Below are 13,009 nucleotides of genomic sequence, written 5' to 3'. Positions count from 1 at the left end.
GTAACTTGGCTCTACTACAAAAGCTTCTCAGCTCTAACTTTCAAAAAACTTCATCTAAATGGCATCACTATCTAAGTGCACCACATGCAACCTCTCCCACAGGTGAAAATGAAATAAAAAAGAATGTTTGGTTCTATGAAATACCGAAGAAAAAGGAAAAAGGCTGAAGTGCTGGACCTGGCACTCCAGACAGGCCATAATGTGCCTGTTTTAGCTGAGAGACCACAACATCCTCTTTCTACACTGCTGAACTGAAGCAGCATCACTCAGAGGTTAAAACGAGAGATCATGGCAGGTGCTTAAACACAAAGAACCTTGATTAGGTATTGCTTTTGCAACACAGCAAAAGGAAAGGCACAAAACTAGCAAAACACCCTCTTTGGCAGGAACAAAAAACCTCAGTTTTGGGGCTCACTGCAGCCGCTAACTAGAGAAACTGAAAACTTTTGACAGCAAAGTCTTCCCTACGTGGCAGGTTCCCAAAATTATCAAGACAAAGTAAGAGTGAGAGCTGACAGTCTTATACTTTATGGACTTTAATTCTCCTTTAAGGTAATTTCCCAACTGGAATTAATATTTGTCTCAATAACTACAGTTGCATTACTAGCAAATAGTCAAAGCCTCCCAGAGAACTGCCTAAACTAATCTTCATGTAAAACCAGACAGCTTTTTGAGGTTGAAAATGACCTATGAATTTAGTTGTGCATTTATGCCATTTCTTACTTTCAATTGCTGGTCTTTGTCATCCAGTTCCTTTTGCAAGACATCTATCACCTGTGTCCTTCCAAGCATGACCTCCTCCTTTTCATGGAGCTTCTGTTTCAAGGCCTTTAGGAGCTAGAAAAAAATAATTAAATTAAATAATCAAGTAATCTATAAAGCAGTTAAAACTTTCAGAAGAGAATGAATAAGACTGATTTTTATTTTCCCAGCCAGACATCTGAACTGTGTCACAGTTCAGTAATTCTATGATTCCAAATTCAAGCTACTGAGTTTCCAAAGCAACAAACCTGTTCTAGGTCAGCACTTGCATCAGATTTAGCAGCTAATCTAAAGAGCTCCTGCTCATGCTTTTCTCTCTGTGCTTCCAGTTCCTTTTGTTTCTCCTGGATGATTTTTTGAAGCACACCTACCTAAAACCACAAAGAAAGTAAATATGAAACCAGACCACAAAGGTGTAAGCAAACTTTTAAAAGTAAATGTTTATAAGTCCTTTTTGTAAGTAGAAGTACACTCCATTGTCTAACTAAAGGCACTGCAAGATAATGGATTCCATTTAAGCCTAAATATTACTTCCAGTTAACAGTAAATACGCTAAATAGTCAAATATCACGTTCATTTCTAGCAACTTTCTATCAATTAAGCCCAAATGGCAGCTTTGAAACTCAGCCGTCTGCTCCTCAAAAATCTGTTTTCTACTTCCAAGGTGTTTTTCAGTCCTCTTATCATTTTTATAAGAACTGGATCTAACTTTTGGAATCTTGCTAATGACATTTTGAATAAATTCACCTGTGTCCTACCCAAATTTGTATCTGAGTGACATCTGCTCCCCAAAATGGCTTTTACAGCCTCAGCCGTCTGTCTTCTCTCTCTCCTGGATCCAAACTAATTCCCTGCGTGCTGCTGAACAGGTGTGGTCTGCTCAGGATCAAAGGTAACATTTTTGTTACAGATAAAATAAACTCAGACATCCAGTGATGTGGGAAACACTGAGATGAGTAATTTCATATGTGGTAGAACTCAAATGCTGAGAAAACACACACAACACATTAAAATCTGAGCTTTAACTTCCAAAGGAGGTAGAAGAGCCTGGTAACATCAAGGAGTGGGTAACATGCTCCCTAGCTCCACTTTTTTTTTTTTTATTTTTAAGTATTATTTAACAATTTCATCTGAACACTATATAGATCATTAATCAAAAATTATCTAGAATGAAAAATATCATTTCCTAAACACTACAGCCAAGACACAACTTCTCTCACAAAAAATGATCAATATTTTTACAATATGTTTACTTACATTTTTCATATGTGAGGCTTCTTTTCCTTGGAAAAACTCTCTCTCCATGCTTTGAATATTTTTAAGGCTCTCAATCTGTTCCTGGAACAAGCTACATTTTTCTTCACTGTCTACAACCTTCTTGGTAAGGTTCTGAACCAGAATCTCCATGCTTTGCAGTGATGACTCTTTAGCTGCTAGCTGATTCTTTAAATTGCAAACCAGAAGACAATTAGCAGAATAGACACCAAAAAAAAAAAAAAAAAGATACAGCACTCATGAAGCCCTTCCCTCAGTTAGAGCAACATTAAACTCAAAACTGAGGTTGGGTTTTAATTGGAATTAAATTTCTCAGCATATTCTGAAGTTGCTACTAATTGGTGTAAGCAGTAATGACAACAGAATAAAGAGAAATGAAACTATAAGTAAATATAAAAGAAAATAATCAGTGAAGAATTTTTATTCCCACGAATTAATTGCAGAGGATTTGTGCTTCAGAGAGGCATCAGAATTCACCGATTCCTTGAAACCTCTACGGAGAGTTTATATCTGAGGTGCTGATATACCTTCAATTCTTCACTGGGCAGGGGTATTTCATTGGCAGCCCCACTGGAGCCACAGGCCATCTGTAAATCCATGATATAAGCATCCCTTTCAGCCAATCTCTTCTCCTTCTCTGCCAGCATGGAATCCATCTCAGCCCCACGGCAGCGCTGGGCCTCCAGCTCAGCACTCTGCAAGTGAAAACACAGCACTGCTCAAGATCTCTGCCTCAACCACAGCACAGGTGATTGCATTTATTTCCTTACTGCCTGTATTAGGGTACTCAAAAAATTACAGTCAGATGTATAACTGGTTCAATTTTAAGTATAATCTTTACTTACTGAACCTTTTTCTCTGTGACGCTCACATTCCTGCCACCTTCCCGAGAGAACAGTCATGTCCACAGAACACATGTAATCAGCCCTTGCCTACATTTCTTCCTGCTGTGACTCATTTTTGCAACAAGAAAAACTGAAGCAAGCCAGAATTTTTGTTCAAAATACATGATTTAAATACCCACAAAGTTCATCTTTCTGTATCCTATTCCATTCATTCAGGATTCACTGCTCACTGAAGACAAAATGACAGAATTCCACTGCATTTGTTCAGGGAAGTTGTAGCATATAAACTCCTCTACTCAACAGAAAACTCTCAGAATATGCGTTTAGTAGCATAGAATTAACTACATATTTAAATAAATATATTTAAACATAATCCTATACACAAATGTGGAAAGCCACACACTTGGCATCATGCAAAATGCTACCTTTTTTTGTAACTCCTCATTTTTCTGGGTGATCTGGGATTCCAGTTCTTCAATTCTCCTTCTCAGCACTAATATTTTCCCACGATTTGCTGCAGCATTTTCCTGGTCACCATCTTTTGATGCCTGAAAAAAAAACAGGGAGGTTTGCATTCCATTAATAGGGAAAACATTGCTGCTTTCCATTAACAGGTAACACCTGGCTTCTTTACCTCTACCTACTCAAATAATATTAGCGAGAAAAAGTGGGCTTTACTCATGGTTTGTGTTTCAGTTCTCTTATATATTCCATATTCCATGTAGAAGCTGGACAAACCAGGCATAGAATTTGTATTAAGCTCGTAAAAGTCTCTGTATTTAAATTATTAATGATAATTACTGATGCGTAATTTCCATAGGTGTAACTGCTGGGTTATAAACACTATTAATATGTTATCGAGAGCAATTGCTAAGCATGTTTTATTAGCAAAATAGATCAGAATCATAAATAATGGCACTGTATGTTTCTGAGGACAATTAGGGACTGCAACAAGCTGTTGTTGTTCCCTTTCAGCACCGCTTTAAAAAACAAATGCCCTAAAAATACCAAAGCCTCACTAAAGTTATTTTAGAAGCTATATGAAGTCCAAATATGCTATTTTGAAGAAGTAAAAGTCTACTTGCACAACTGTGTTACTACAAACAGATCTCTGTTAACAGTAAAACACCTGTCACTTAAATGAAACATTCCAACACTTAATGTAAATTTTGCTACCAAGGACAGTTTTCCATTTCCTAAGGAATAAGTTAGGTTTTCATTTCTTCTCAAAATGTTTCCTTCCTGATTCACATGTGTTAAAACTTTGAGCTGATAATAAGATGAAGATCAGTAAGAATTTCTTTTTTACTAAAACAATTTGAAAGGAATGTACCATTTTCTAAATGTCTGTAGAAAAATAAAACTATTAAATAGCAACATAGATGAATTGACAGCACCCTGATCCTAATATGAACTTTGGTTCCACATGGAATCCAGCATGGCAAACTGCCCACAGGAATTATATATGGTTTAAAATGTGAGGACACTCACCTTTTTTAGTTCTGCTTTTGCCTCTAAGCCTCCTGCTACTGGTAACTGCTTCTTAAGCTCTTCCAACTGGGAGTTTAATGATGCAACTTTGGCTTTGTTCTGCAGCTTCAGCTTGGAAAGTTTGGCATCAGCAGATTCCTTCTCCTCCTACAAACATCAAAGTCATGAAGGACTAAATTAGCTCCATGGACAACTGCTTCCTTCAGTGCTTCCATTAAAAAAAAAAAAAAAAAAAAGGAGAGGGAGAAATCTGAAGCGATAAAGAAAAAAATCTCTCCCCGATGAGACATTGCAATGTCTCATTTTCATTATTTAAGTTTTCTTTCTATTATTTAAACTTTCAGCACATGGTTTATTATTAGTGTACAGAATCCAGAGCATTATGATACAAATTTTCATGTTTTTTTCAGCGCTGTACAGGTTCTGGATTTGATTTTTTAAAAAGAAGAATTATTTTTTTATGCAAAAAGGAAGACAAAATACTGTACTTTCTATAATAATATTGATTAATAATATTTTATAATACTATACAAGTTCATTTCGTTTTGTTTAAAGAGATTACTTAATTCACAGTGGAATTTTAAAAAATTCAATATTTTAACACTTGGCTGCTCACAACCACAGAAGGTATTTTATAAAAAGTGGAAAAATAAGTCTTGCAGGAACAGACCAACCTTACGAGTGTTTAAAAAAACAGAGAAAAGAATAACAACCCCCCAAAAAATCTTTAGGATATTAGATATAAATTCTTCCTAGTTCAATCCTGGAACAAAACACATGCTGGGAAAAAGTAGCAATGTCCAGAAACCATAACAGCTCCATGTGACCATGTTCCTCGAGCTACTGTAACAGATTTGTATCTATAAAAACATTATAAACAGGACTGAAGGGGTCTTTTAAACAATCTTTTTGACAGAACACACACTCAGTACCTTTAACTGAAGGTCTTTATTCTGCAGCTCAGCATCCTTCTCCCTGACAAGCTCCTTTAGCTGTGCCACCAGCTGCTCAGTGCTTGTCAGCTGTTCAGTCAAATCCATCACAGACATGTTTCCTGCATCCTGGGAGCCTGCAGCCTGCAGGGATTAATTGTGCTTGGATCAAACAAAATTCTGCAGACAACCTCAAAAAGCCTGCAGCTGGTGTCTTGAGTTTTGGGGTTTTTTTAAATTCAGCAAATCTTATTAAATTAAATATTAAAACTTACATTTACTATACGTCCCTACAACAGGCCATTTTTAGCAAGTTTGATCCTCACATAGAACTGTAAATCTTGAAAACTGCTTTAGGAATATTAGTTTGAATTACAGCAAAACCATCAAAGCATTACAGGTATCTAAAACTGAATTTCCTCATTCATTGCATTTGTGTTGTGACAACCAACAGTGTTGGGAGATAAAATAAATATCAATAAAATATTGATACTGAACTTACTCTACACAGAAATACACTTGGGCTAAAGCTTATATAATTCCTACAGATGTTTCCTCAAGGCAAGATAAGCAGAGGGAAGAGGAATACAGCAGCTGGGTTATGCATGAGAGATTAAACACCAAGTAGATAAGAAACAAGAACACAACCTGACTTTTAGAGTCCTAGAACTGTCATGGCAAAGCTAGTCAAACAACTCTTTTATAACAGAGCAAATACATATGATTAGTATAAGAAAAGTTAAATTAAATTCTTAAGATATTAACAGTAATTCAGCACTTACTACTGTTTTGGATGGAGAATCATCTCCACTACCCCATTTCCACATAGCTCCACGATGGCTTTGAAAACAGAAATGAAATAAGAACACAGTAAGTAACAGAGACTCTCAGAAAGCTGTAATTAATTCAGACTTCTCCCTATGTACTTCATTGTGAAATGCTTGAAACTCATTTGTTCACTCTGACAGCACCTCTGATCTCCACCATATTACCAGTTGTTGAGAAATAATGACATCATGTATGAAATATGTGTAATATGCCTTTTCTAAAAACTGCTGGGCAGTAGAACACCACTACTACCAAAAATAATCCATAAAAAGTCTTTATCATTCAGCACAGCTGCTTCTCCAACATATAAATAGAAGATACAAACCACATATAGTCTGCTAATATTTAACCTGACCTTAAACACTGCCTGTCACTGCAGGAAAATAGTGTGGATTTCTAACAAATCATACAGAAAGCTACAAACCACTAAAGAACCAACTGCTTTAATTGTTGTGACTGCTGCACATCTGAAAAACACAACTAGCACCGCACCTGCTCAGTAATTCTCCCTCTCACACAGCAACACCCAGAGGAAAATCATGTGTCCTTTGTAATCTGCACTGGAGACTTTTGAAATAGGCATTCCCAGGCCAACCCTGAATTTGGAGAGCAATTTATAATCAACATTAGCACATGTCTTATCTTTAAAAGAATGCAGACTGATAGCAGAGGCTGCTTTTAAAGCTGTTTAGCACTTCCAAGCTAAACTCAGGAATCACAGGTTGCAATCTATGGCCCACATCACCTCCAAGGCCAAACTGGATTCTCCAGGGATCTTTCCTAACATTAAAACCATGGGCTTGGGGATGGGAATTACAGAACCTGTAAGTAAAAAACTCCTCTCACAACTACTCCAGAGCTGTAACATCAAACCTGTTCTCAGTGAAAAGCTCATTTCCACACACATAAAAGGGTTACCCGGGTACAAAGAGGACACAATGACTCACTAGATGTAACATAGTGGTGCATTTGTATTTAATTTATGAATTTTTTAGCTCATTTCCAGCCCTGACTGATGCAATCATTTTGTTTGCTTCACCTGCCAGCATTCCTACCCGAACACCTTAAAAACGCAGCAGAAAGGAGCAGTTATTTACACCAATGACACTGAATATTGACAAGTTTTCCAGATCATGCTGGGAAATAAAACTGACCAGGCTTTCCTTACCCAACAACAATGTATTTTTCCTATTTTTCTGGGGTACAGACAAGAAGTTAAAGCTTCTGGACCACTCAACTTGATCCCTTCTCCTTGAAGGACATCTAAACTCAATTCAGGTAAGTTTTTGATCCCCATTTCCCTTCCTCTGGTAGACTGTGCCTAGGACACTCTCAGGCACCAGGCATAAGAGAAACAGGGAGTCCAAATTTTCTGTGGCTCTCCTCTCTGAAGGTTTCAATGACAGATATTTGCTTTTCTTCAAGTTCAAGCTGCTCACTCTCACTGTCAAGGTTTCACATTACTGCCAGCCCTTCATCCCGCTCATCTTACATGCCCTGCTGCATTGAGAACCATTCCCTGCATCCACCACACACTCCAGGTGTTTGATCTCCTCACTGAAGAACAGCAGGATAATCTTATCTTCCACAAATTCCACGAGATGCCACTTAATTTTATGAAACAAGTTTCTCCTGATGCTGAAAGTACAAGTGAGTTTTCAGCTCTTATCACAACGGGACGTTACCAAAAAAGAAAAGTCCCAGTGGCAGCTTTGCCTTCATATTCATTCATTACCAGCTGCAGCCAAATCCAACTAAAGAAAAACTAACAAGGTATTATGCACCTGGGCACTTTCCAGCCACCTTCCTCCCCTCAGTCAGATACCACAGGGCCCAGGACAAGGGGCACATACAGATTTGGGCAGCAGCTCATTGTGCAGCACTCACACAAGTCCCGCAGCTCAGGGTGACCAACTACATGGCAAAACACTGAACTATAATCTTACAAAACCCTCTCCGGGTGACTACCCAGGTAGAGGAACAGTCTTCTGACTCTCACAGAACTCCTGGTGTTTGTCTAGCTTTTCACACATCTATTCCAAAATCATATTGATAAAAAAAAGCCTTCGAAGAACACTTATTTGAGTTCTCACCATCAAGCTGTTAAGGAAGGACCTTTCCCCCTTCTCTTGCAGAAATAGACTGTGGAAAAAAACACTGAGGGAGAACTCTGCCCCTCTCAGTACCAAGGAATATAAGGGCAGTTCCCTTCCTCCTTCTCTTCTACAAGCAGAAAAACACAGTGTGTAAAATCCCAGGGTAAAAAATAATAAAATCCCTTTTATTATTTGAAATCCATTTCCTGGAAAAACTCTCTGCTGTGAACACACCCACTGAAAGCAAACCATTTTAATAGAATTATTTTCTCCTCATATCTGCACACTTTTGGTTTAACCCTTGTCTGGATGTTGGTTCTTCTGCTGAACAAGACAAATTTGTTTTCAAAAGATCTGTGTCATGTATGAACTAAGAGCTCCTGGCCAAAACCTGGGCAAAATCTTGAGCAAAATCTACACGAACATATGACATATAGGCAAGAAGTACAAACTGGAGCTGTGTTAACCAAACCACACACACTCTGTAAAAATATACTAATATATTTATGTAGCTGTTACAAGCACTATATCCTGATCACACTGACCACATTTAAAGAATAATAGTATATAACAGCATAAATATATATATATAAAATATATACTATTTAGCATATATAATATATACTACATAGTATATATAAAATATATACTGTTTTATAATAGTATAAATTATTATGCATAATAATTTAATAATAATACGCATTAGTATTTATATTAATTCAATAATATATACATTTCTATTTATAGATTAAATCTTTTATATAGATAAAAAATAAATAAAAATAACAATAAATAATAAAACCGATAAATAACAAAAATAACAATTTTAAGAGTATTTCGGTGATACATATTATTTATATTAATTTCTATAATAAATACGTATTATTTCATATAGACATATAATAAAAATAACATACAATCGAAGCACTATTTTCTAAGGGCAGACCCCAGCAGCGCAGGTGCATGGGAGGCAGACAGAAACAGAATGAGCCATTTCCATCACTCCCATCATTCCCATCCCGGCTCCAGCAGCACATGGGATTGGGGGTGCACGACCCCCGAGCACTTCACCACCACCACCACCACCACCACCACCACCACCACCACCCCCCCGCGCCTTTCCCCGAGGGATTCCACCCGCACCGGCCGAGGCTCAGCCGGGCAGGGATTTATCCCACCCCCGGACTCACCTGCGGGGCGGCGGAGGGGCGGCCGAGCCCCCCGAGCGCCCCGAGCCCGCCCAGCCCCCGGTGCGGCCCCGCCGCCGCCTCTGCGGCCCCGCAGCCTCCGCCGCGCCCCGCCGGGAGCGGCACCGCCACCGCCACCGCCCGCGCCGCCGCGCCCCCTGGCGGCCCGGAGGACTGCCCGCCTTCCACACGGCTTTTGGGGATTTTTACCCTGTTTATGTCGCGTTATTCCTAAACTTCCTTCTCGTGAAAAAAACAGGGACCCTCCGTACGAGTTACACACGTCTCCTACACACTGCTGTGTATTATGTATTGTGTCGCACCTCCACCCACCGGGCCTGTGCTGCCCTCAGGTGGTCACGCGTCGCTTTGTGAAAAACGCGATGAGATTTAACACCTGTCACCGAACAAATTGTATCCCTTTAAAAAGGAGCCTGTGCAGCAGCAGGGGGATATTCTTGTTTCATGCAAGATGACAAGATCTGAGGGGCGTCCGTGTGTTAGAAAAACAAATTGGAAGTTTAAGGCCTGATGTGCTTCATTTCTTTTAGACCTGGGAGAGGAATTTATTTATTTATTGTTGAGACCCGGACACCAAGAATGCAGTTACCACGAAGACACACGTTACATGAACCAGAGATGCCCTATCTGGCAAAAAGATAATAAAAAGATAACAGGAAGACTGGTAATAAAAAGACTGCAAATGTGGACTAATTAGCATGAGAAGCGAGAAACCAATAACTGATAGAAGATAGAATACTAATTAACAAAGAGAACTATGTGACTTGTAAGCCATTGAACTAATTCCTGTGTTTCCTGAAATGCGTAAATAATTAAAAGGTTTGATAAGTGATGTACATGTTTTGTGGAGTGATCCCCGTGTACCTCAACACTGAATAAAGTAATGTCAACTTTCTATATTCCATCTAAATGTGTCTTTTATACCAAACAGTAAGTATTCCTTTGTGAAGTGAGCTAACACTGCATGATTTGTAACAGAGAAGTTAATTGGAATCTGACTGTAATAAGGGTTAGGAACCTGAAACTTCCCCATTTTCTAAGTGCCTCTGTCTCAAGCAGGTTCAGCTGTAATTATTTTAGCAAGGTAGAGAAATCAGCTCCATCAGAAGCAAAACATTACAAGTTATGAAGAACAAAAACATAAACCAAGGAAAAATAAAAAATGACCCTCCGAGACAATTAAAAAATGAGATCAAGGTAATTCAGGGCAACAACATTGATTAAGGGACTGAAGCATCTCTTATGAGGAAAGGCTGAGGGAGTTGGGGCTGTCCAGCTTCAAGAGATGACTGAGAGGGGACCTCATCAATGTGTATAAACATCATCAGGGAAAAGTGAATGACTCCGAAAAAATTCCTGAAGAGAGACCCAGTTTCATTCAGTTGTGGTCTCAAAGTACCTCTTAGTAAAGGTATAGGTGCACAGCATCCCAAAAATTCACAACTGGCCTGTGCTGAACAATGCCAAAGTCTCCAGTAAAATTCCACCACCTCATTACATTGCAGTGTATAATGTGAATTTTATATATATATACATATATATAAAAAAATAAAGTTAAAAAAATTTCATACTAGAAAAACTGGTTGCTATACAGTTAGGAGAGCAATTTTCATAACAATAGTTTTATTGATCTAGCTTTCAGGGAGAGGAATGGATTGAAAATCCTTTTTCTAAGCAGAAAAAAAGAAAACCACCTCCATCTTTCTATGGTGTAGAACATACAAGTAGAAAAGCTGTACATCATATCTGACAGCAGCAGCTTTTGTATTTTGTCTTCTGTGATCTTTTAGATAGTCATTTTAGCTGTGTGCAAACTGCAGCTTTCCAGCAGTATCTGGCACTAGATTATGGGCTACAGCCCTAGCATTCCCCAGACAAGCATCACTTCATCCTATAGACCACCGACAGAGAATAAACCTTAATTTACAGGAGCATACAACATTAACATGACTGGGAGCAGGAAAGAAGAAACCCATCAGACTTGACAAGAAATTAGATTTCAAGATGTGTTTGTCATTTTAATAATTTTAATCTTTCCTAGTGCAACGCTGCAGACTCTTATCTTCATTTTTTTTGGATGCAACCTAAATGATTATTCTGAGCTGTGCATGTTCTCACCAAGCCTGGACCACTTAGTGACATGTCAGCTGATGATGGATGTGTGAAATTCTCTGGAAGACATTAGCATCTCTGGAAATAGGAGTCTGAGCATGGAATGAACTCCAGCACTGCAGGCTTGGACACAGAGCCCTTCTTGGAGAATCACCTGGAGAATAAGGATTGTGTGGGATATAAATTGGGGAATAAACACCTTGTTGTACTGCTGGGCTAGTGAGTGATTCAAAAATATTGTGCATTTTAATGAAACCCAGAGGAAACTTGGATCCTTAAAACAATGGAAAGTTTTAAGCCAATATTCTCATTATTGCACTGTGCTCCTCACACACCTAGCAGAGCACAAGGCAGACAGTCATGTTTGCACTATTTCCTGCTCCAATTAATTTTGTTCACAGCAGCCTCCCAGACAAATTCCAAAGTGAATCTGACCACAACGTCCATCTATTCAACCTGTAACCTTTGTAATTTTATCCCCATCCTGCAGTACCTCCATAGCACCATCTTTTCCCAAAGTTGCCCCAAAGCAGCATCTCTGAATAGCTGAAATAGGAGAAAATGGGAGTGCACGTGCTTCACTCTCATCTTTAGCCATCAAAATGGTGTAAGTGGCTGGTTTCAATTGTACTAAACATCAAGCCAACGCTGTGCAGTGAGGAATTAAATTGTTATTCCTGAACAACAGTAGTGTGCCATGAATAACTCAGACTCATAACAGGGCTGGGATCTGGATTTGGGAGCATCGAAATCAATGCAAGACTCCTAAACACTTAAATAGAACCAACATTGCATAACATGCAGAGATTTTGTTAATCAGGAGGGAAACTTTGCTCCAAATACTTTTTTTTTTTTGATTCATTACATTTACAAGAAAGAAACCAAAAGCATTTTTAAGGCAGGCCCTTTTCTGGGCTCCAGGACAGTTTTTCCTATGCAGTAAGTTGTCATACTGTAATGATCAACACAGAATATAAACCCATAAAGATAATATCATCTGCGGGTCTTGATTTTATCCCAGTATATAAATTATTCTTGGGAAGATGGGAGTAGAAATTACAAGGTCCTTCTTTCAGGGATCCCATAGACAAATGCAGAATGGTGTTAGCAGTGCCCTAATTAGTGCAGTACTAACATTGTGTCAAGTCAAAAAGTGCTTGTTTCTGCCTGAACAGAACATGGGGATCTTGCAGACAATGCTCTCTTGGATGTTTAGGCACAGCCAAACTCCCTTGCTCTAATGCCAACCCTGGAACTGACTGTATTTAGCAGAGAGATCCAAGCCCCTCAGAGACACGTTAAACTCTCTTCCAGCTGGAAGAACACCATTGTTATTAAATGCATTTAATATTTATATAACAGCAGTATCCAGATGCCTCAGTTAGTGCAACAGTGAGTTACTTAATGTGCAGTTCTCTACTGGAACTATTTTATTATCTTAGCAGTTCCTCTCCCTTTTT

The 13,009-nt window shown here is 38.7% G+C and overlaps 1 protein-coding gene across 6 annotated transcripts in view; it reads right to left on the bottom strand.

Moving 5' to 3' along the window:
- The window catches only part of LOC108503098 (golgin subfamily B member 1-like), a 37,636-nt gene extending 28,171 nt beyond the window's left edge, over positions 1-9,465 (bottom strand). For 5 of the 6 annotated variants that reach the window (XM_017826732.1, XM_017826737.1, XM_017826733.1 and 2 more), the window contains exons 1-9: positions 9,420-9,465; positions 6,088-6,145; positions 5,306-5,449; positions 4,374-4,520; positions 3,308-3,430; positions 2,565-2,732; positions 2,020-2,205; positions 1,011-1,133; positions 724-837 (exon numbers count right to left, since the gene is read on the bottom strand). In XM_017826732.1, coding sequence (XP_017682221.1) covers positions 724-837; positions 1,011-1,133; positions 2,020-2,205; positions 2,565-2,732; positions 3,308-3,430; positions 4,374-4,520; positions 5,306-5,449; positions 6,088-6,132 — 1,050 coding nt within the window. In that variant the 5' untranslated portion in view covers positions 6,133-6,145; positions 9,420-9,465. The remainder of the gene's footprint in view (positions 1-723; positions 838-1,010; positions 1,134-2,019; positions 2,206-2,564; positions 2,733-3,307; positions 3,431-4,373; positions 4,521-5,305; positions 5,450-6,087; positions 6,146-9,419) is intronic. The other variant, XM_017826736.1, reaches the window with a different exon arrangement.
- Between the last annotated feature and the right edge of the window lie 3,544 nt (positions 9,466-13,009).

The sequence above is a fragment of the Lepidothrix coronata genome, unplaced genomic scaffold (genome assembly GCF_001604755.1).
Source record: "Lepidothrix coronata isolate B3197 unplaced genomic scaffold, Lepidothrix_coronata-1.0 Scaffold130, whole genome shotgun sequence".
In the NCBI taxonomy this organism is placed as follows: domain Eukaryota; kingdom Metazoa; phylum Chordata; class Aves; order Passeriformes; family Pipridae; genus Lepidothrix; species Lepidothrix coronata.
The sequence above is the reverse complement of the archived record's forward strand: the minus strand, read 5'-3'. Positions and strand labels throughout refer to the sequence as shown.